Source organism: Podarcis filfolensis (genome assembly GCF_964270895.1).
Source record: "Podarcis filfolensis genome assembly, chromosome: 2".
NCBI lineage: Eukaryota > Metazoa > Chordata > Lepidosauria > Squamata > Lacertidae > Podarcis > Podarcis filfolensis.
The window spans coordinates 59,631,051-59,654,054 of record NC_139605.1 but is presented as its reverse complement, the minus strand read 5'-3'; the positions used below and the strand labels follow the sequence as shown (position 1 = coordinate 59,654,054).

Sequence of the window (23,004 nt, the reverse complement as noted above, 5' to 3'; positions counted from 1 at the left end):
CTGTGCGCACCGACCCCTCTCGCTCTCCAGGCTTCAGGTTCCTTTCGACCTGCTCTTTGGGGCTGGTGGGGGGAAGCCCACCACCAGCCCCAAAGAGCAGGTCGGGGAGCAGCGGAAAGGCGCGCAGCGGAGAGGCTGCTGCCATAGTCGCGCGTCACCTCTCCAGCTGGGAGAGGGTCGCGGGGCTATGGGTTCTTTAGCCCCCCGCGCGCTCTCCCGGCTGGAGAGGTGGCTCGCAGCTAAAGAGGCTCCTGCCATAGCCGCGCCTCACCTCTCCAGCCGGGAGAGGGTCGCGGGGCTATGGCGTCTTCGCTTCATAGGACGCACACACATTTCCCCTTCATTTTTGAAGGGGGAAAAGTGCATCCTATAGAGCGAAAAATACGGTATATACCACTCAAACACTTCTTAATTATTTTAAGATAAGAAAGACCCAGAAACAAACCTCCCCAGTCCCTCTTAAAGGATTATGACTACCTTGTACACGCTCCTCCCCCCAAAAGACTGTGGACCTGTTTATCTGCAACTTGGCAGGCCTAATCTGCACTGCAGGAACTCTTGCATCTGTAAATTTCATCAACTTGGTCAAAAGGGGGGGAATATTGCCATATTTAGATTTTCCATTATAGTTAATTGGCCTACAGAGTTTCATTTTATATGGAGTGACTTGGAACCTGAGACGTGGATTCAAGAAAAATATCATAGAAACAGATCAGAATTTATTTCTGAAGTGCACAGGTGATACAAGGTGAAACTTGGCCTGTGTACACATCCTAGTTTTTGTCTTCTTTCAAATCCTGTAGTGACTGAGGATGAGGTTGAATGCCTTGAACTTGATGGTTGTTTTGTTTTTCTAATGGTTAGAGAAATGACCTGTGTTTGTTCATCTAAAAAATCTAGGCTTTAGGATATAACTTTGATCATTTCTTAACTTAAAAGAAGAAAAAGAGAACAATTTGAATTCATTCCAATTCCTCTGTAGATTGTAGAGGTATTTATGCCTACTCACTGAAGGTTGGTTTTTTTTTAATAAAAAAGATACAGCAAATCAGTTACAAAGCAGGTTAAAGAATAACCCTTTGTTCAGTGGGCAAAGTGTCACTTTTCAATAACAGATTCTCAATTGCTGGGAATTTACCACTGTCTCTGCTTCTGTTAAGTGGAGAAAGCCAACTGTCCTTTGGCTGGTGTTGTGATAGCAGAATTGCAACATGGTGCTTTGTATAAAATGACAAAGATTAAAGGGTGTATTTTCGTTTTCCAGGGAATTCCCATTCTCTCCACAGCATTTATTTATCTAGTTCTTAGTCCTTGAAAATGATTTTCAGTTTGGTTTTGCAGGTGGACCAATTTTCTGCATTTTCTCCTTGAACTTTAGTTTGGTGCTGCATAAGCTGCCCAGATAACTTGGTTATTGGATGGCATATAAATATTCCTGACAATTTGTTTAAAAACATAGTGGAAGCACCAGGAAGCAAATAGGGTGCAAATTGTGGTATAAATTCCAATTCTTCCTATTGTGTGCATGAACACAAACTGACCCGCCGCTGATACAGTTCAGAAAGAGAGAACAATTAGTTTACCTATCCGGTAAGCTACGATTTTGTAGGAGTCACATTCCATCCCCTTCTTGGTTGCAACTCTTCCTGCTGAGTGCTTCCTTATTGTCGCAAACCCTACAGCACTGAGCTATTTGAACAACCCCAAGTATACTTACTAAAAATATTGAAGTTCATCTCCTTTAAAAGAAAAAAGTGCTATATTTTTAAAGATTAAATTGAAGGAAGGCAAGAATATACTTACTTTTACCCCCCCCCCCCAAAAAAAACGCCCGCACGTGCACACATATGCAAAAATGTGTTTATGTTCAATTTAACCTGTACATTCTTACTGTTACTTTCATGTGGTGTACCAACATGTCATAAATTAAAGTGATATTCCCTACCATGAGCGTATTTGGTCAAATATGCCTAAAGATGTATGCATGAGTGAATGTTTGAAGGGGTGAAGAAGTGTGGAAACATGATAATTCATGCTGCGGCACAGAGTCTGTTGTTTCCCCCCATATTGCTGAGAGTTCAGTTTGAGCAACACTTTTTGGGGGTGCTAAATCTCTGCTTAGGAGAAAGCCAGGAATAGCTCATTACAGATCCCAGGCAGATGATTTCCTTTTAGGGTTTCCCTGCCCACTATGCTCCCTAGCTCAGCGGTGCTATTCTGGGACATCAGCTTGGAGCCCATTCTAAAATCTGGCCACAACGGAGAAGGTAAATTTACCAAGTCTTCAGGCAAACCTGGGATTGTTCTTACGAGGGGATGAAGCAGGTGGGCTGGTTAGCACCAAGCCAGGCTTCTGGAGCCGGTGCCTTGTCTGCTGTATGGCTTTATGGTGGGTGGGATAAGCACTCATGCAGGGACACAGCGCAGATGCAGAAGTGCTTAAAGCATACTTCTATTTTTGGGCTTCCCTCCCCTTTGGCAGTAGCTTTCCAGCATCATTATCTCTTGTCAGCCAGCCCCTTCTCTGGGTCTGGTGTCCTGCCCTGTCTTCATTCACCAAATTTACCATGTCTGGTTTCTGTATCATTCAGAAATCATTGGGATTCATTCTGCAGTGCATGTGCCTGAAGTACTCACTTGCCTTCTAATTTGACTAAAGTCTTGCTCTTGTAACCTTCTTAACTTCGGAACATGCTGCTCCTATATAACTATGCAATAACTACTTCGGCTTGAAGTTGTGCTTTATCAAGAAGTTACTGCTCATGAATTGGAGCTCTCTCTTGAGGGTAACCAATTGTTCTTGGTTTCTAGACTCTTCAGGTGGGCTCATAAGAGTGATTGTGAACGCAAGTGTGATTGTGAGCACATCAAGCAGCTAAATGAACTTGCTGTGTCAGTTGTGACCCACCTTTGCTCAACCACCATTTTGATTCCCAGCTTGCATGTCTGATTGTCATTTTCAGCAGCTGCCACACAAGCCTCAATCTCTCCGGAAGGTTCCTATTAAGAAGAACATGAAGGAGCAGGAGAAAGGGGAAGGGAGCGATGGTAAAGAGAACATGAAAGCCCGGTCAGATGAATCGGGGGAGGAGAAGAATGGAGATGATGACAACCAGAAATCAGCTCAGAAGAAGAAGGGTGAGAAGAAACTATTTGAAAGTGCTGAAGCACAGTGGTCTGGGATCTCGGGGACTTCATCAAGCTGATGCCCTCCAGATGCTTTGGATTACAACTCTTATCAGGCCCAGCTGTGCTAACTGGGACTGATGGGAGTTCTGGTCCCAAACTTCTGAAGGGCACCACGTTGGTAAAGGCTAACGTATGGTATGTCCAAGGTACGATCTGGCAGAACTTTTATTATGTTCTTTACACTTTGTGCTGGCTAAGGTCAGTTACGAAGACCTGAATGATGTGCCTTCTCTCCTTGTGCCTTCCTGGGTGAGATGTTTTGTACTTCCTCATAAAGATTTGTAACAGCCGGTCCTTGATGCCTTGCAGGTAGCAGACACAAATGGGTCCCTCTGCAAATAGACATGAAGTCTGAGGTTCCAAGAGACAAAACAGCTTCTCGCAACAACAGACAGAATGAGCAGCACCGGCACCCTTCCAACAACCGAAGTGACTCAAAAGGTATTTTTGGTAATGTATTTTTTAATTATATTTTTCGTAATGTTCAGGCTGTCATGTTCCTTCAGCTCTTTCATAGGGTAGGCTTCTAATTTCCATGTGGGCTGCAGCATAGCCTCAAAGGCTTAGCAGCTTGACTGGGAGTTCCCTTACAAGTAGATGAGTGCATGCTACTGATACTTCTGAGTGGTGGTGTTGACTCTTTTTAAAAAATCAAAATAATATCCCAACTGAATTCTTGTGTACTTCATGCAAGGAACTGGTTTGTTCTCTGGCTAAGCCTCTGTCATTGTCTGCATAATGTGTATGAGGGAGATAGAATCCACCACCCCTCCATGATTCAACCTGCATCTCCCAAGCATTTCACAGCTCTTAGGGGTATGCTCATCTCTAACGTTCTCTTGCAGGTTGGCATCTGGATAACAAACATGAACGAAGCTGGCCTGACCATGATGAAACCTCTAGTGTCAAGAGTGAGGGAGCAACTGTACGTGGTTCCTTCCGGGGCAGAGGCCGTGGTCGGGGACGAGGGAGAGGGCGAGGAAGAGGAGGTACTCGCTGTACGTATAAGACCGTAATATTTTTTAGAATTGTGGCTTTGTGTACAGGATGTGGTTGATGCTATAGATAAAGAGCTGGCAGACAACAAATTTCTTCCCCCACTTGGAATATCAATGGCTAGGGATCAACTGCATTGTTTTGGCAGGACTGTGACCCAGCACAGTTTGAGTAGATGCACTAAAATAAATGTACCATTAAAGAGCATTGTTCATGTTTGTGTAAATTTTGTGTAAATTATTGCCACTGGAAATGCAACCATACTAGCTAACTGAGTATTTTGAACTAAAAAGCTACTACACTAAGAAAACAGACTTTTTGTAGATTCTCAAATATATATTGCAAATATAATAGTCATTCAAGAAGTGGCTAGTTGTGAACCTCTGTTATTATATAGTGCAACTTTGTTTTGCTCGGCCAGTGCTAGATGCACATTTTCTGTGGATCTCGCATTGCAATTCTGTTTAAAATGGTCTTTCCAAAAGAAAATGTCAATGCCTTTTCCAGTTCCTAAATTAGGCTGCTGCAAGCCTGGTTCTCCTAATCTGTGGATATTGACAGCGTAGAGTGGTCTTAGAAAAGTTGAGGTCTTAAGAAATTTCCTTTTGCTTCTTTCCCCCTGCAGCTCACTTTGATTATCAGTACGGTTACCGGAAATTTGATGGCTCTGATGGCTCACGCACTCAGAAATACACCAGTAATATCACTTACTATTTTGACAACATCAGTAGCACTGAGCTGTACAGTGTTGACCAAGAGTTGCTCAAGGACTATATCAAACGGCAGATGTAAGTGTCGGTTTTGATTCTAGCAGTAGCTAACCAAACAGTATTTGCCTTTTGAAGAGTTGTAGCTAGTTTTATACCTTTTTGTAGTAGGTTAAAAGTTGGGAGTTGTGCTTGCAAAGACAATGGTCTTCATCCTCATTCTTGCTGTTCTACAAAGTAAAAGTAGATAGAATGGGGATTCTTGTACCATCATCACAGCCTATGAATATGTGCCAGTGGGTACACTGGCACAACTGTTTATAACAGGGTGGCCAATTGGAAATATGCAAGATTTTTGCTGGCCCCTGAATCAACGGTGGCAGTCTCCATAGCCATGACCTGCACTTACAGTTAAGACTCTAGCAGGAAAAGTGAGCAGCCTCTGACATAAATTGCCTCTCTAGAAACATATCATTGTACTTGATGCCAGCTAATGCCTCTGTTGAATCGGTGGTAGTAGTGCCTGCTTCCTAGAAAAGGAAAGCTTGCCTTTTGGTGGAAGTTGCACCCTACACCTTCAGTATCTGCACTCTGTCCTGATGTGCAGAGGAAGAGAATGAATCACATTTTTCATGTGTTGAGACCTGGTAGAATTGAGATTGGCTGCCCTGAGGAGACTGGTAGCCTTGCTTTTCCCTTCAAGGGGTAGCCTGGACTCCCTGGGCACTGCATAGCTAAACAGAGATGCCCCTAAGTGTTTGGTTCCCATGAACTTCAGAAGTTGGCAGCCCATTAGTTAGAGCATGACATGCAAGTTGGACTACTTACCAAATCCTGGAACAGCTGAGTTCAGGATTTGCATCCTTCAGGTGTTTTTTATTATTATTATTAGAATGTCATTCAGCTTCTTTTACTCATGTATGCAGAATTAGCTTAGTTTGAGCTAGTGTTAGTTGAAACTAGAGAAGAAAGGAGGAAATGATGAGTTTTCTTCTGCCCACATGAATACATTCTGCAGGGCTGAATCAATATTTTTATTAGTATTCAGGGGATTTTCTGCTGCTTGTTTGATATTTTATTGTTGATAGTAAAGGATTCTGTTAGAACCTTTTAAAATGATAGATGTATTAATGTGTGTTAGATTATGTTGTTAAATGTTGCAGTTTGTTGTTCAAATGGTTTTAATTATTGTATTTCATATTGGGGAAAATAATCCTGAAAGGGGGCCTAAGAATATTGAAAATACAGTATAAAAATATATACTTATCCATGTGGACATGTCTTGTGCTATGGTCCTGGAATTTTCCCCATAGCATCCAGTGCTGAAAGAGAGCTTGGGTATTACCTATTTTTGTAAAGTATTAGTAAACAGAAAGAGGGGTGGAATTTTCAGGAGGTCAGAGGTATTTATTCTGTTAAGCGTTACCTGGTGTGTGTGTTTGTTTCATCGTCTACTATTTGCTGTGTTCAGAGAGTACTACTTCAGTGTTGACAACTTGGAACGAGATTTTTTCCTGAGACGGAAAATGGATACAGAAGGCTTTCTTCCCATCACTCTGATTGCCAGTTTCCATCGGGTGCAGGCCTTGACTACAGATGTTGGCCTCATAATTAAGGTAAAAAATTACCCTGTGTTTCTTATTTGGGCCACTTGTAGTGGAGTGCTGGGCAGTCAAGACTGAAATGCCCTTTTCAGACCCTTGGGCATGTCCTGATATACCTCAGAGCAAGATGATCAAAGCAGAGTGGCAAATGTCTCAGCAGGCTTGTGTTCTTTGCAGTTATGCAATTCTGCTAATTGCATGCTTGCAGTTTTCAGGATGCAGTTGCATTTTGAAGACTGAGGCTTTAAATAGCTGTAAGACAGGGCTTGCAGCTCTGTTCTGCATTGATATTATTTGCATACTTCTGCTGGGATTTCTTTGTCTGCACAATCAAGGGTGTTAGAGAATTTTTTTTGTAAACAAACAATGGTCTGAAGAAAAAGGAAGGTGAACCTTTATACGCAGTATTAAATATACGTCTCTGTTTCTGTGGGGAGTAGGGAGAGGGTATGTGGGAGGAAGAGAGGGAGAAGGGTATCTTACTTTAGTATTAATGCTGACAGTGATTGTTTTTCAGGCATTGAAAGACAGCAAAGTGGTAGAGATTGTGGACCAGAAAATCAGGAGAAAGGAAGAACCAGAAAAATGGCCTTTACCTGGCCCTCCCATGACAGACTATGCACAGACTGATTTCTCTCAGCTCATCAACTGCCCAGAGTTTGTGCCCAGGCAAAGCTTCCAAAAGGAAACAGGTTTGTTGATAGTGTTTTAGAAACTCTATCCAAGCAGTTTTATTTGTGTTGGTGGTGATGAATTTGAGACCAGGACACCATTATGTATCTTGCATAACGGTTAGCAAAACTTCAGCTTTACTTAACTAACACGTGCACACAAAGTTGACTGCACTGTTCTGTCAAGACTTTCTTGAACATGTAATGTGTACATCCTGTTTTTTAGTTCTCAAATGTTTTGGCTCCTGAACGACTGAAACCTGGAAGTGACTGTTCCGGTTTTCAAAAGTTCTATTGGAAGCCGAACATCCGATGGGGCTTCCGATTGGCTGCAGCCAATCAGAAGCCGCACTTTGGAAGCCGAACAGACTTCCGGAACTGATTCCGTTTGGTACGACTGTATTGCTATCCAGTCATGTAGATAATGGGTGATCTCAGTCCATTAGGAGACAGATTCTTCTAAGAAAAATAATGTCTGATTCCCTTTGTGCTGGCTTTGAGAGCTTCTTGGAAATAAAATTGATCAAGACCTTGAAAGGTACAGCCCTATGCCTCACACTCAAGTTGAGTGTGTTGTGTGTTGCTGAGCAGGCATTGTGTTCTGTTTTGTTCTTGGTGTATGCCTGGATGAGCACAGTATTGGCCAGCAAAGCTGTTTTGAATGGTGAAGGGAATGTTAAATACTAGTCCCCAAGGTAAAGAGGAGGAACCTTAGGCAGCTCGCTGTGGCCAGTTGACAAAATAATTTGAAAATTGCGTATATCTGAGCTGAATCTATAGCTCAGCAGTTCCCAACCTTTCTGGGGTTATGTACCCCTGTGGGAATCTGATGAAAACTATGGAACACCTCCCCAGAAAAATACACATACACACAAAACAATTTATTTTTTGCATTGGAATTTTTGTGTGTTACTGGTTCACCTCCTGAAGCCCTCCATCGACCACCTAGGGGTTCCATGGACCTCCACAGGTTAAGAACACCTGATCTAAGATGTCTGCTATTTTAGTGACTTAAATATTGAGCTTGAGGATGTGGACAAATTGCTTTGAAGATTGAGACCAACCACTTGCGTTTTAAAACCATATACATCTTCGCTGAGTAAAAGTGCTAGAGGAGGGCTGGCTGTTTGGATTGCAGAGACTGTTAATGCTTCTCTGGATGAGAGCTGCTTTCTAACTCCATTAAAGGAAACAGTTGTAAGGTTTTTATTGACAAAGCCCCCCTTGGATACCACCACTCTTGGTAGTTATTGGTTAGTCTAACTTAATTTCTGGTGCTCATTTTTTCTGACCATTAAAATTGCACTTCCTTTCAGTTGATTTCTAGGTCCAGATAAAGGTGTTGGCTAATAACTGTAACACCTTAAGTGACTTGGGGCCAGGATATTTCAACAGCTTCTGTATGAACCTGCCCATCAGTTACAGTAATCTTTAGCATAGCTCTTCCATGTATTGCACCACCAAGGCAGGTGCGCTAGGTGGAGATACAAGCATTTGTTGTTGTTGTAGCGCTCCCATTTTGGAACTGCCTCCCAAGGATGGTTAGACTGGCCCCTTCTGTGTTGTGCTTCAGGCAGGTGGTGAAAACATTTTATATATTTCTAGCATTCTTCCCTGTAGAGAAATGGGAGTCTCAGCTGGTGAAAGGAAAGCCACTGAATATCATAATTAGCCAGGGCTATGTAAGGCTCAGGCAAAAATTCTAAGGATCATATAATAGAACCAACAATTTTTCATGAGTGCTTAATACAAATTAAGTAGAAAATATGTAAATAGCCAAAGCTCTTCCACTCATCTCAGATGTTCATGATAGCTCTGTAAAGGGAGGTGAAAGTTGCCACCCGTACTCGGTTGCAAAGCACATGCTATTCACAGCACCAGGCTTATCCTTGTGGGTGTTCTGTAAAGGGCTGTTGCCTGCATGTACAGATATTTATCTTTTACTAAAATACCATGTTACAGAATCTGCTCCTGGGTCTCCCCGCTCTGCTAGTCCTGTGCCAACGAAGACAGAGGAAGTTAGTAATCTGAAGACAATGCCCAAAGGCCTTTCTGCCAGCCTGCCAGACTTGGACTCTGAAGCATGGATTGAAGTGAAGAAGAGGCCTAGGCCTTCTCCAATCAGACCCAAGGTAGTTGGTGAATTGCATTAGCTGACATCCTCATGTATGTCAGACCTGCAAATGGACACATTTAATGCTCCTAGACATAGGAGGTTCTAGAACAGGGGTCAGCAAACTTCTTCATCAGGGGGCCAGTCCACTGTCCCTCAGACCTTGTGGGGGGCCGGACTATATTTTGAAAAATAGAAATACCCTGCAAGCCGGTCCTGCAGCTGCCTCTGGACCTGGAGGAGGAACACACACTGCATGTGCTCAGGAGCACGTCTCAGCACCGCCCGCTCACCGGCATTGTTGACAAGCAGCAGCTGTTCCATCAGCCTGTCCCTGCGGAGCTCCCAGGCGGTATGCACCACATGCTGTGGCCCATCGTCCGAGGCCAAGTCTGTGGGCAGGCAGCGCATGCAGAGCGCCGGGCAGGCAGTGTGCAGCTCATCCTCCAGCTGCTCCAGCTCGGCTGCCGAGCATGCCACCAGCAGCAGCGCTGAGCCAGGCACAGGGCCAGCATGCGTGCCAAGCTCCAGCTGAAGCCCCACGACACGCTCGTCACAATACCCATGGCACGGCCCAGACCTGCCGCCCGCCCGCCAGCCTCTCCATCCATGGCCGTGCCAGATTTACCTCAGCGTGTGCGTGGCAAGGTTTCGGATTGGCTGCAGGAACTTCCAATCTGAAGCCGCGCCAGCGTCACTGCCCGCCCAGAGGTGTCCGCGGCTTCTTTTCAAGGAAATGCCACAGCGGTTTAGCTCAGTGCGGGGACTGACTGAGCGGGCAGCAGGGTCTGCAAGCTGGATTTATGAGCCTGGTGGGCCGCATCCGGCCCCCGGGCCATAGTTGCCGACCCCTGTTCTAGAATGTTTATGTGGCACTTTCTCCCCTTAGTTGTGTCAAGGGAGGTGATGTTTCTGCTCTTTCCCAAAAGAGTTATTCCTGCACACAAACTACATCATAATTCCATCTATCCTTTTTCTGTAATTTGTACTATTGAATTTTGTGAGGTTTAGATGCTGGTTCACGTCTCTTGGAGTTATAGGTGTGCAGGGTTCTACTTTAAGACCCCAAGGCTGGTTTGCTATGCTTGAAGGATGAGCATCTATGGAAGGGTTGCTGTGCCTGGAGGATCATGATCTGTGGAAGATGGTCATATGGTGGGCTGGGCTTTATGTGACTAGGGTGTGTTTGGTTTGTTAGGCATTGACCTTTCTTTTGAGGTTGAACCTTTGCCTGTCTTGTTTTGCTGCATAGGATCCCCTAGATAAGGCTTCTGTGATCAGTGTCCCAGCAGCTTCTGTCTTAACAGCATTATCTATTTTGAAACCAGAAACCAGAAGAATCCAAAACGCCAGTGAAGCAGAAAGATCAGGATGAGCCTGAGGAGCTGGACTTCATGTTTGATGAGGAAATGGAACAGATGGATGGCCGAAAAAACACCTTTACAGATTGGTCAGATGAGGATTCAGACTACGAAATTGATGACAGAGACGTGAATAAGATTTTGATTGTAACACAGACACCCCCTTATCTGCGCCGGCATCCAGGGGGAGATAGAACGGGCAACCACACATCCAGGGCGAAGATGAGTTCAGAGTTGGCTAAGGTGATCAATGATGGGCTGTACTACTATGAGCAGGACCTGTGGACAGAGCAGTTCGAGCCAGAGTACTCTCAGATAAAGGTGAGAACCAGGGGTTCTACTTTAAGACCTTAGCGCAAACAAAAATGGTTGTGTTCTGAGAGCGGGAAAAGAAGTTGTGTGTACTGTGTCTTGATCATATTTTTAGTTCAATGGTGGTTTAATTTTCACAATTTATGAGATAATATTACTTGTGCCTTGCGCAAAAAGTATTAAATCACTTGCCAACCCACCTATATGTAACTGAGTTGGGAGCATTGCAAGCAGTGGATCTGACAAGCATCTGTTTGCCCTGGGAACATGACTAACATGCAAGTTGTCTCTGCTACCTTTTTCTGCTTCCTTTGTGTGGAAGTGACTGATGAAAGAAGATAGAATTGGAACCAGCAGTCATTAACTATGTTCCTATATGCTTATATCTTGAGTATGAAAGTATTGTTCAGTTTCTTTTATTGTATCCTTTTCAATATATGTATAATATATGATAACCCTGGTTAGGGATTCCAAACAATAAGTACCACCACCTATTTGTAAGAAGTCTTCACACGACGTAATTGTTTCCTTCCACCTTGCATCACACCCATGCCTTGCTTTTTTGTCACTTAGGCCTAGTTTTAAACATGATTCTGGACTTGCTGAAAAATAATACATGTGCAGTTTTGACAATGTGTTGTTTAGAATCTGAATTGACAGTACTTATGCATGCCATGTTATCATGCTTGCATTGCAGGCTTTCTGGTCCCTGACAAACTAACATGTTTTGGCATACTCTCTTTATATACTTCTGAGTATGTGTAGTACCAAACAGGTAATATTCTCCCCTCCCAAACATTTCTGATGTATTGTTTAAACTGGCCCTTAATTTTCAGCCTTTATTCTGCCATTGTGCTTGCAACCTATTATGCCTCAAATGCTTTCACGTGCTGTCTTGTCTTCCTCTCTGGAGCAATTGCTTTTAAGACTTTCTGTTGTGCTGTTGTCTCATCTTCCCTTGCTTGGGGTGGTGAATTTTGGCAAAACTGACTTTTTAGGTGCAAAATTCTATGAGTGTAGTCCATAGGCACATACTGGATGAGGACTTTGTCTCCTTAACCCCTTGCAGTTTTATGCCACTTGTTTGTTAAGACTTTATTTGAACCCTGCTCGTTCTAGCTCTGGAATCTGTATTCACTCAGTGAAACAGTGCCTCTGAGCACATGTCAAATGCCATTCACTTTTCCACTGAGTAATCCGGGTAAGGAAGAAGGGCTTTCAGGCTTACCAGCCAGCGGATTGTGGTGCCTCTTACTTTCAGAAATGAATAGCCGCCAGAGGTAATTGCTCAGCTGCTTCCCAGAGGGAGCTCTTGCAACATTTGAGAGCATGCAAAGATCAGCTACTAAACACAGACCTACAACTTAAATATGCAGTCCTTATTAAGGCTGGCCTTGGATGATCTGGTGGCAGATGTTTGAGATGGGAACATAGAGTTGCTGCTGAAGGGACTGCAACTGTTCAGTGCTGGCTGCAGCAAATCAGAGAATCCTTCTGTATTTCCTACCTAAGGGCTTACTTTACAAAAAGATGTTCAGGACCAAGCATACTATACATTTTGCTTCTTGCTTCACAGAGAGGAATTATGTTAGGTGTGGCTGCCTAAGGAGGCTTTGTGGAGCATTTACAGATTACTAGAAGGTGTTTTCTAATGTGCAATTTGTTTTTTTTATAAGATATTTATTAAGATTTTTATAATATTACAATAAAATAAAAATAGAAAAAACAGAATAACAAAAATACAGAATAAAGAAACTTTTTAAGGAAAAAAAAAACACACATACATTTTCAATTACTTATTTTCTTTTAACTTGTTTCCCGGACCTCCTCATACCTCCCTTTTTTGTATTCCACCCCAAATTGTTAGTTCAGCAAATCCTTACCATTATATTATTACCTATTTATAATCCTTTTTTTTTCATGTCTCTTAAAGCATTACAGCTGGAAACCACTTAATTTCAATCCAGCATCATTCTAACACTCATTAATTTTACAATATTTCTGTAGATAATCTTTAAATTTCTTCCAATCTTCTTCCACCGACTCTTCTCCCTGGTCTCGTATTCTGCCAGTCATTTCTGCCAATCCCATATAGTCCATCACCTTCATCTGCCATTCTTCCAAAGTGGGTAGTTCTTGTGTCTTCCAATACTTTGCAATAAGTATTCTTTCTGCTGTTGTAGCATACATAAAAAACGTTCTGTCCTTCTTTGGCACCAATTGGCCGACAATGCCCAGAAGGAAGGCCTCTGGTTTCTTCAGAAAAGTATATTTAAATACCTTTTTCATTTCATTGTAGATCATTTCCCAGAAAGCCTTAATTCTTGGGCACGTCCACCAAAGGTGAAAGAATGTACCTTCAGTTTCTTTACATTTCCAACATTTATTGTCGGGCAAATGATATATTTTTGCAAGCTTGACTGGGGTCATGTACCACCTGTATATCATTTTCATAATATTCTCTCTTAAGGCATTGCATGCCATGAATTTTATACCTGTGGTCCACAACTGTTCCCAGTCAGCAAACATAATGTTATGTCCAACATCTTGTGCCCATTTAATCATAGCAGATTTCACCGTTTCATCCTGAGTATTCCATTTCAACAGCAAGTTATACATCTTTGACAAAATCTTAGTTTTGGGTTCTAACAGTTCTGTTTCTAATTTTGATTTTTCCACCTGGAAGCCGATTTTCTTGTCCAAATTATATGCCTCCATTATCTGATAATAATGTAGCCAATCTCGCACTTTGTTTCTTAGTTTCTCAAAGCTCTGCAGTTTTAGTCTGTCTCCCTCCTGTTCCAAAATTTCCCAATATTTCGGCCATTTGGCCTCCATATTGAGCTTTTTCTGAGCCTTCGCTTCCATTGGTGACAACCACCTTGGGGTTTTATTTTCCAGTAAATCTTTGTATCTTATCCAAACATTAAACAATGCTTTCCTGACAATATGGTTTTTAAATGCTTTATGTGCTTTAACCTTGTCGTACCACAAATATGCATGCCAACCAAAAACGTTGTTAAAACCTTCTAAGTCCAAAATGTCTGTGTTCTCAAGAAGCAGCCAATCTTTTAGCCAGCAGAATGCTGCTGATTCATAGTAAAGTTTAAAGTCTGGCAGGGCAAATCCGCCTCTTTCCTTTGCATCAGTTAATATCTTAAATTTTATTCTGGGCTTCTTGCCCTGCCAGACAAATCTAGAAATATCTTTCTGCCACTTCTTGAAACAATCCATTTTGTCCACAATCTGCAATATTTGAAACAAAAACAACATTCTAGGCAAAACATTCATCTTTATAGCTGCAATTCGACCCAACAAGGAAAGCTTCAGATTTGACCAAATTACTAAATCTTTTTTCACTTCCGTCCAACATTTTTCATAATTATCTTTAAATAAGTTCCCATTTTTTGCTGTCATATTAATCCCCAAGTATTTCACTTTCTTGACCACGGTTAAACCTGTCTCATTCTGAAACCTCTCTCTTTCAATCGGTGTTAAATTTTTCTCTAAAACCTTAGTTTTTGACTTGTTCAGTTTAAATCCTGCCACTTGACCAAATTCTTGAATTAGTTCTAAAACCCTTTTAGTACTAGATTCTGGCTCCTGTAACGTCAGTACTAAATCATCTGCAAATGCTCTCAATTTGTACTGTTTGGCTCCGACCTGTATACCTTTAACCAACCGGTTCCTTCTAATCATGTTCAGCAAAACCTCCAGGACCGATATAAAAAGCAATGGAGAGATTGGGCACCCCTGTCGTGTCCCTTTTTCTATCTTAAATTCTTCCGTCATCACATTGTTTACAATTAATTTTGCCTTTTGTTCAGAATATATTGCACCTATACCATTTTCAAAACCTTGGCCTACCCCCATCCCCTGTAGGTTCTTCTTCATAAAGCTCCAAGAGATGTTGTCAAAAGCTTTCTCCGCGTCCACAAATATCAAAACTGCTTTAGTATTTATATTCACTTCTAACTTTTCCAATATATCAATTATATTCCTCAAATTATCAGACAAATGTCTTCCCGGGAGAAAACCCGCTTGGTCTTTATGAATCTCTTCCATCAATACTTTTTTCAATCTCTTGGCCAGAATGTCAGCAAAAATTTTGTAATCCACATTAAGTAACGATATAGGGCGGTAGTTCTTGAGCTGAGTCTTTTCAGTCTCTGTTTTCGGTATAAGTGTAATATACGCCTCTTTCCACGACTCTGGTGCCCTTTTCCCTTCCAAAATTTCATTGCAGACTTCCTTCAAAGGTTGTAATAGCCACTCTTTCAAAGATCTATAATATCTAGAAGTCAGCCCATCTGGTCCTGGAGATTTGCCCAATTGCATATTTTGAATGGCACCTTCTACTTCCTGTTCAGATATTTTATAGTTCAACATTAATTTACTTTCTTGAGAAATTTTCTGTAAATCCATTTATTTTCAAAAATCGGTCTATATCCATTTCTTTCTGAGGCCCTTGTGAATATAATTGTTTAAAGTACTTCTGGAAACAGTTTCTAATCTCAATTGGGTTATGTATGTTCTTTCCTTCCACTTCTAAATTTGTAATAGTATTTAATTTTTGTCTTTTTTTCATTTGCCAAGCCAGCAGTTTCCCACATTTGTTGGCTGATTCAAATGTCTTTTGTCTCATTTGTTTGATTTTCCATTCTATTTCCTGATTCATCATTTCCATATATTGTACTTGGTATAATTTTATTTCTCTCAAAATCTCCTGCGACTTTGGTTTTGCCCTCAATTTCTTCTTACTTTCTTTTATTTTCTCCAAAATTTTGTCTTTCTTCTCATTTTGACTTCTCTTCTTTATTGCATTCTGTTGTATCAGAAACCCTCTCATAACAGCTTTGCTTGCGTCCCAGATTACTCTTTTTTCTACATTGGTGTTCATGTTTATTTCAAAATAGTCTCTCAAAGTTTTTGGGGCCTTTTTATAGACTTCTTCATCTCCAAATAAGGTGTCATTCATCCTCCATCTGAAGGAGCCGGATGATATTTGCTTCATCTCCATCCTTAAAGCGTTATGGTCGGAGCAAGTTTTTGGGCAGATTTCCACTTTCCTTATCTTTGGTGCCATTCCTCTAGTTACCCATATTTGGTCAATTCTAGTCCATGTCATCTTGGCTTCAGAAAAGAAGGTTCCCTCTCTTCCCAAGGGATTCTTCGTTCTCCAAATGTCCACTAAATCCATATTGTTTCTCATCTCAAAAAAGGTTTTAGGTAGTCTCCCATCCTTGGTGACTACCTGCCTTTGTGCCTTGTCCATGTTTGTAGATACTACGCCATTCATGTCCCCCATCAAAAGCGTGTTATAATCCAAATAGTCCAATAAAATCTCATGCAACTTTTTAAAGAATTCAGATTTCCCCTCATTCGGTGCATAAATTCCTACGATCAAAAATTTCTCTCCTTGAACTTGAATTTCAATTGCCAAAAATCTTCCTTGTTCATCTTTAAAAATTAATTTCGGTAATAGTCTCTCCTTTGCATATATCACAACTCCTCTTTTTTTAACTTTATCCGATGAAATAAACTCCTGTCCCAATCTCTTGTTAATGAGTATTTTCCTGTGTAGCCTTGTTACATGGGTTTCTTGTAGGCAAATCAAGTCCAATTGTTCCTTTTTTAATAGGTGAAAAACACTTTTTCTCTTCTGAGGGGAGTTAAGACCATTACAATTCCAACTTAAAAGTTGCAGAGCCATGGTGGGGTTACTTCACTTTACCTCCAACTGCTCCGAGTGTCTGTTCTTGTTCTGTCGGTGGTGTCTCTTTCTCTGGGCCGTGTAATCCAAAGGATAAGTTTGCTATGTCTAGTATTCCTTTTTCCAATGCTCTTGGCTCTTCTCCGACTTCCGCTTCTTTCTGTAAATCTTCTTCGTGGTCTTTCAAAAACCTTTCTTTGTCGTTGACTGATCTTATTTTTATCTTTCTTCCTTTATATTTAAAGGATAGTCCTTGAGGAAATTCCCACCTAAAAAGAACTCTGTTACTTCTCAGCAGGGCAACTAGGTCACTGTAGTTAAGCCTTAAATCCAAAAGATGTTTTGGGATATCCTTGAATATCTCCACTCTTGATTCATCAATCTCCAAAGTCCTTTGATAGTGCAAATTCAAAATTTTGTCTCCTCCTTTGATCGGAAAGTAATCAAACAGTCTCTCACCTTGTTCCTCCTTTGTCCTCTTCCAAGTCTAAATGCACTCACTATCTTAAATTCTTCCTTGCCCAAGTCCTATTGCCAAAAATCTGTAAATTCCTGTGTAAGAAAGTCAGCCAAATTGTCTTTCTCACGTTCTGGTACCGCCCGAATTCTTAAATTCTTTTGTTTATCTTTCAGTTCAATTATAGACAATGTCAAACCGTGGTCCTCCAATTGCTTATATACTGGTGGTATCTTCCCTTGAGTAGCAGTTGCTACCGTATTTTTCGCTCTATAGGACACACTTTTTCCCCTTCAAAAATGAAGGGGAAGTGTGTGTGCGTCCTATGGAGCGAAGACGCCATAGCCCCGCGACCCTCTCCCGGCTGGAGAGGTGACGCGCGGCTATGGCAGGAGCCTCCATAGCCGCGCGTCGCCTCTCCAGCCGGGAGAGCGCGCGCGGGGCTAAAGCAGCCCCCCGCGACCCTCTCCCGGCTGGAGAGGTGACGCGCGGCTATGGCAGGAGCCTCCATAGCCGCGTGTCGCCTCTCCAGCCGGGAGAGCGCGCGCGGGGTTAAAGCAGCCCCCCGCGACCCTCTCCCGGCTGGAGAGGTGACGCGCGGCTATGGCAGGAGCCTCCATAGCCGCGCGTCGCCTCTCCAGCCGGGGGAGCGCGCGCGGGGCTAAAGCAGCCCCCCGCGACCCTCTCCCAGCTGGAGAGGTGACGCGTGACTATGGCTGCAGCCTCTCCGCTGCGCCTTTCCACTGCTCCCTGACCTGCTCTTTGGGGCTGGTGGTGGGCTTCCCCCCGCCAGCCCCAAAGAGCAGGTCGAAAGGAACCTGAAGCCTGGAGAGCGAGAGGGGTCGGTGTGCACCGACCCCTCTCGCTCTCCAGGCTTCCAAGGTAGCCGCCTGAACGCACCTTAAACGGCACCTTGTTTTAGAGCAGGAAAACAAGAGGGGGAAAATTCTCCCCCTCTCTGCGCAGCTGCCTCCTGCCGCTTCGCTGAAGGGGCGCTGGGCAGAGAGCGGAAGAATTTTTTTCCCTTGTTCTCCCCCCTCTAAAACAAGGTGCGTCCTATTGTCCGGTGCGTCCTATGGTGCGAAAAATACGGTATGTCTTTTGCTTCTTCAGCAATCTTTCTGGTTGAAGCAGATTCCTGCAATAATTTTTCAATAGATTGTGTATTGGTAGTAACCTTCTGTCCCAAATTATTAATGCTTGTTGTATTCAGATCAATTTTGACTGATGCTTCCGATACTTGTTTATTTGTCTCAGCTACTTGCTTGGCTAAATTTTCCAAAGATTCATTAATTTTTCCAAGTGCATGTGCTAAAACATCTTCAGATGACATAACTTTTGGTTTAACCTGTGGGGGAGCAACCCCTGGTGTTCCAGATGCACCAGATGTTGAGGCCCTTCGCTGTTGTGCAGTGTCTGTTCGGTATTGCCTGCCAGACCTAGTAGTCTTTTTCTTGCACCGGCTCTAATTTTGCTTTTGCATCTGCCATAACACTCTCATGAGAATCCAAGGTCAGTCCCACGGTTTGAAAGGTTGTTTTGAAAAGGAATTTTCCAACCCAGTTGTTATTGTAACAATGTCAACCTCCTCTAGGGGGACACAATAGCCAGAACTTGCAACTTTTAAAGTACAAATATAGTCCTAATAAGTCCCCCAATTCACTTAAAAAGAAAATAACAGTTTCAATCCACTTAAAAAGTTACTTTAAAACCAGGAGAAGTCCAGAAACACTGTATCTCTTTTGCAGAGCTAGCTATCAAAAGTCCTCTGCTTACTGATAGGCTTTCCACTGAGTGGCTTTCCTTATCTAGGGGCAGTCCGTTCCCAGGTTTAAGGCAGTGGATTTTAGCTTCCCTTTCCTCTTATTTTGCAGGTAATTAAGGCACAAACTTCCCCCCCCCTCCACTCCTGCAATTTGGAGGGGAGACCACTTTCTTGATGTTAGGATTTGAGCCTTTTTTAAAACGTCTTTCCAGGCTTCCGCTTTACAGTCTCTTTGCTTTGATCTATTTACAAGAAAGGAAGGCAGACTTCCTGTTTATACCTTCCCGCTTCGGTCTCAAATTAGCTTATTTTAGTCCTTTTAAATCCAATTTTTAGTCCTACTCACGAGTAGTTACTTTGAAATCCAATTGTCCCAGGAAAAAGTCAGCGCTCTCCGATCACGGCTGTGCGGCTTCGCTCCGCGGAAGAAGCAGTCGACTCTCAGCACCGCGCTGCTCCCGTCCCGCTCCGGAGCCCTTAAAGGGGTTCCTTTGCAGATCGGGGGTGCGCAAATGGTGCCCGCCGAGTCCCCACGTTCACAGGCTTCCCCCGCCTGTGATTTTTAAAGGGTCCCCGCTTCGCCGCAGCGGCAAGACCCGATCCCACGGAGCTAGTCCCTCCGAGACTCAGAGGGAATCCGCCATTAATCGATGGCGCTGACCCGGAAGTCCCTAATGTGCAATTTGAAATTGCAAGTTACCGTAACTACAGGCCTCACTGGCCTGTGGGTGCAAGGCCTTGTAAATGAAAAACATGGGAGAGAAATATGCAGAACCATCTCTCCTCCTCTGGCTCAACTTCCCATAATTGGTTGCTCTTGCCCCACTTTCCCTGTTCTGGCTCTGGGTGTGTATACGCACCAGACTTTTAAAACACATGGTTTCTCCCATGCAGAATCCTGAGAACCAGTTTGTTGTGGGTGCTGGGAATTGGAGCTGTGGGGGAGGGGTAAACTATAGTTCCCGGAATTCTTTAGGCTAAGCCGTGTACTTTAAATGTAGGGTGTGGTACTGGAAGTGAGCTGGAAATAAAGAGGAGTAGTAGAAATAACAGCCGGAGGGAGGGCTAGGCTGTGCGCTCCTTTTACGAAAATAAAAATGTGTCTACCATCTCCATACCTATTTTGGCTTGGTTATGCTTACCAAACTCTGCACATGGGGGTCTGTATTTTTGAGTTGTAATGAATCCTCCTACAGGCAATGACTTGTGCTCATTCAAAGCCCACACAAGTTGCTGCAACTCGGAAGTGGTCTTAAAAAGTGGTGGCGCATAACAGAGCAGACTTGCACGCGCTCCACAGATGTGCGCAGGGCCGAAATACAACCTCTGCACAACACGGTTGTTGTCTGTATATTCTCTATATATTCTTCAGTCAACTCAATATACAGTGGCCTCTAGTATGTCTGAGTTCCACATATAATTATTTGTAATCTGCACCCCGTTTTTATTGTTGGGTCTCAGCTGACCAACTGGTTGTCTCCATGACTGGGATTGTTAATGAAAGTTTTGCCTTCCAATGAAGAAAGCTTTGCCTCAGAAGAAGTTTTGTGTGATGTGGGTGGCTGTTTCACCAGATTTTTTTTAAATGCTGCAACCATCTAGTGGACTGACTTGTAGATTTTGTCACACTTGAAACTGGTGCATTGTTCTTTAACACATGTAGCCTGTGATTTGCCGTTTCCTGGGGTGGTGGGTGGGGAGGGGAAAACACGAAACAGAATAATAAGCTATATTTTATTTTATTTATTATTATTATGTATCCTACCACCTCCAGATATAAGTGTTTCATTTCTCTGTGATTCCTCCTTCCCCCAAATGCAGCAAGAAGTAGAGAACTTCAAGAAGGTCAACATGATCAGCCGAGAACAGTTTGACACTTTGACTCCTGAGCCTCCCATTGATCCAAATCAGGAAGTTCCTCCAGGACCACCAAGGTTCCAACAAGGTAGGAGACCAAACCCTTTGCAGAATGCTTGGCGTTATCTTTTCACTTTTAGGAGGGTCTCGCCCAATAACACTTCCAACCATTTAAGTTACATTTCCATATTCTCTTATCTGCTCTGTTATTCCAGACTTTGGACGTGTTAACTCTAGCAACTAGAATTACTTCAGAGTTGTGAGATTTGCAGTTGCAGCCCCAAAATTGAGGGAACATTTATTGAAGATAAATGTAAAGATTTAATTGGGACTGTAAAGATTTAATTGGGAATGAAATATAAAAACCCGTTTGTATTTGCGTGTGTGTGTGTGTTGGTTGATACTGTGTTTTAATGTTGTATCTATGTATATATTGTACAGGATGTGTGCGTGTGTGTATATATGTATATATTTCAGTGGTTCATATCACCATGCTGGTTAAAATAAAAACAAATAGGAAGTTACTCTAGTATGTTTCTTATCTTTACAGTCCTTATCCATCGTTTTGGTGGTGCTTTTATTTTTTATTTCTAAAGCACTCCCCACCCCCCGGAAACATACTATAATCAGTGCTATTTTTCTAGAAAAAGAGGTGGCAGAACTCACCATGAACTTCCTCCCTTGTTCTCTTACAATGGTAATGGCACCCACCTGAGAGGTGCCAGAACTGAGTTCCAGTGAATTCCGGCTGGAAAAAAAGCCCTGACTATAATTTATTTTCCCTTGTGGCAGGTTATTAAGAGTCAGAAAGAAGTGTGTTTATATGGATGTTGGACATATATGCAGGAGAAGCTATAGAGATTTTGGTGTTGTTTTTTTAGTTCCTACAGATGCTCTGGCAAATAAGCTCTTTGGTGTGCCAGAGCCTTCAACCATTGCCCGATCTTTGCCAACAACTGTGCCAGAATCCCCAAACTATCGCAATGCCAGGACTCCCAGGACTCCTCGCACACCTCAACTGAAAGACCCAACACAGACGCCCCGTTTTTACCCAGTGGTTAAGGAAGGCAGGTTGATAGATGCCAAGGTAAGTCTTGCATACCAAAAGCTTTGCCTGTGCCAAATGCATGTGATTATGCTCAATGTATTTGTGATTCTTCTTGACTTGGAGACCATAAGAAATACCAGTCTCCATTATGTCAACTGAGCCCTTGCTTCTTGCAGACGCCCCGGAAGAGGAAGACACGGCACAGTTCAAATCCTCCAATGGAATGTCATGTTGGTTGGGTGATGGATTCCCGGGAGCATAGGCCTCGAACTGCATCCATAAGGTACTACAAAGACAGGCAGTTGATAATTCTCAGTGAAGTTTTAAAACAGGTGGCAGGGGGCATTAGATCCAGATGAAAACAGATTTATTTTTTTGCAAAAGTTCTCTGTTTTGCTCACCCCCTCTTCTCCATATTGACTTAGTTTTCAGCATTTTCTCAGAAACATGCTTGCAGTCAGAGAAAATCCCCTTTTGAAGTATAGTTGAACCTTATGTCATTTCTGTAGCTTTCTGAATACTTCAGTAATGCTTCTGAGTGCTTCTCTGACTCAAGTGTTTTCTCCTTGCTCAGTTCCAGCCCCTCAGAAGGCACACCAGCCATTGGCAGCTATGGCTGCACTCCACAATCGTTGCCCAAGTTCCAGCACCCCTCCCATGAACTCCTCAAGGAGAATGGCTTCACACAACATGTCTACCACAAGTATCGCCGGCGCTGCCTTAATGGTGAGTTGTATAGATACACTTGAAGTTGTCTAGATACTTGGCTTTTATGCAGTCCTTGATAGCAGTCAAGCTGGTGCTGAAGACAGCAATCATTTTTCTTAGTACAGTCAACTCGTAACTCATGCAATTTCAGCTTTATGCAGCTGGAAGCCTGCCAATTGAAATCACACAAATTAAATGCACAGAAGGCAGGGAGCTTGAAAGGTTTTTGTGCAGGGTTTCCCAATGTGAAAGTAACTTTTAAGCGCTCTGCCTTGCTCTGGGAGGCTCTCGTGAGATCTTGTGTGGCTGTCCAAGATCTTGTGAGAGCCTCCTGCAGCCTGGAAGGGCTGGGGGCATGGAGGATGACCTGTTTGGCATGCTGGCTCCAGAAGGTAAGATTGCTTATGCAGGAGCGATTTCAAGGGGTTATTCTGACTATGCCCACTACCCCCAGAACGTAACCCATGCGTAAGATGCGAGTTGACTGTAAGGCAAATGCTAGA

The 23,004-nt window shown here is 42.9% G+C and overlaps 1 protein-coding gene and 1 long non-coding RNA gene across 5 annotated transcripts in view; both read left to right on the top strand.

The window, feature by feature from the left end:
- Positions 1-23,004, top strand: part of LOC310758033 — a 333,274-nt gene that overhangs the window by 299,561 nt on the left and 10,709 nt on the right. The window lies entirely within an intron of this gene.
- Positions 1-23,004, top strand: part of LARP1 (La ribonucleoprotein 1, translational regulator) — a 72,304-nt gene that overhangs the window by 38,591 nt on the left and 10,709 nt on the right. The window contains exons 4-15 of one of the 4 annotated variants that reach the window (XM_083603816.1): positions 2,964-3,138; positions 3,499-3,630; positions 4,035-4,187; positions 4,811-4,973; positions 6,364-6,508; positions 7,014-7,188; positions 9,130-9,299; positions 10,609-10,962; positions 20,710-20,833; positions 21,627-21,832; positions 21,970-22,076; positions 22,368-22,519. In XM_083603816.1, the coding sequence (XP_083459942.1) occupies positions 2,964-3,138; positions 3,499-3,630; positions 4,035-4,187; positions 4,811-4,973; positions 6,364-6,508; positions 7,014-7,188; positions 9,130-9,299; positions 10,609-10,962; positions 20,710-20,833; positions 21,627-21,832; positions 21,970-22,076; positions 22,368-22,519 (2,056 nt within the window). Of the gene's footprint in view, positions 1-2,963; positions 3,139-3,498; positions 3,640-4,034; positions 4,188-4,810; positions 4,974-6,363; positions 6,509-7,013; positions 7,189-9,129; positions 9,300-10,608; positions 10,963-20,709; positions 20,834-21,626; positions 21,833-21,969; positions 22,077-22,367; positions 22,520-23,004 lie in introns of all 4 variants that reach the window. The other 3 variants (XM_083603814.1, XM_083603817.1, XM_083603815.1) reach the window with 3 other exon arrangements.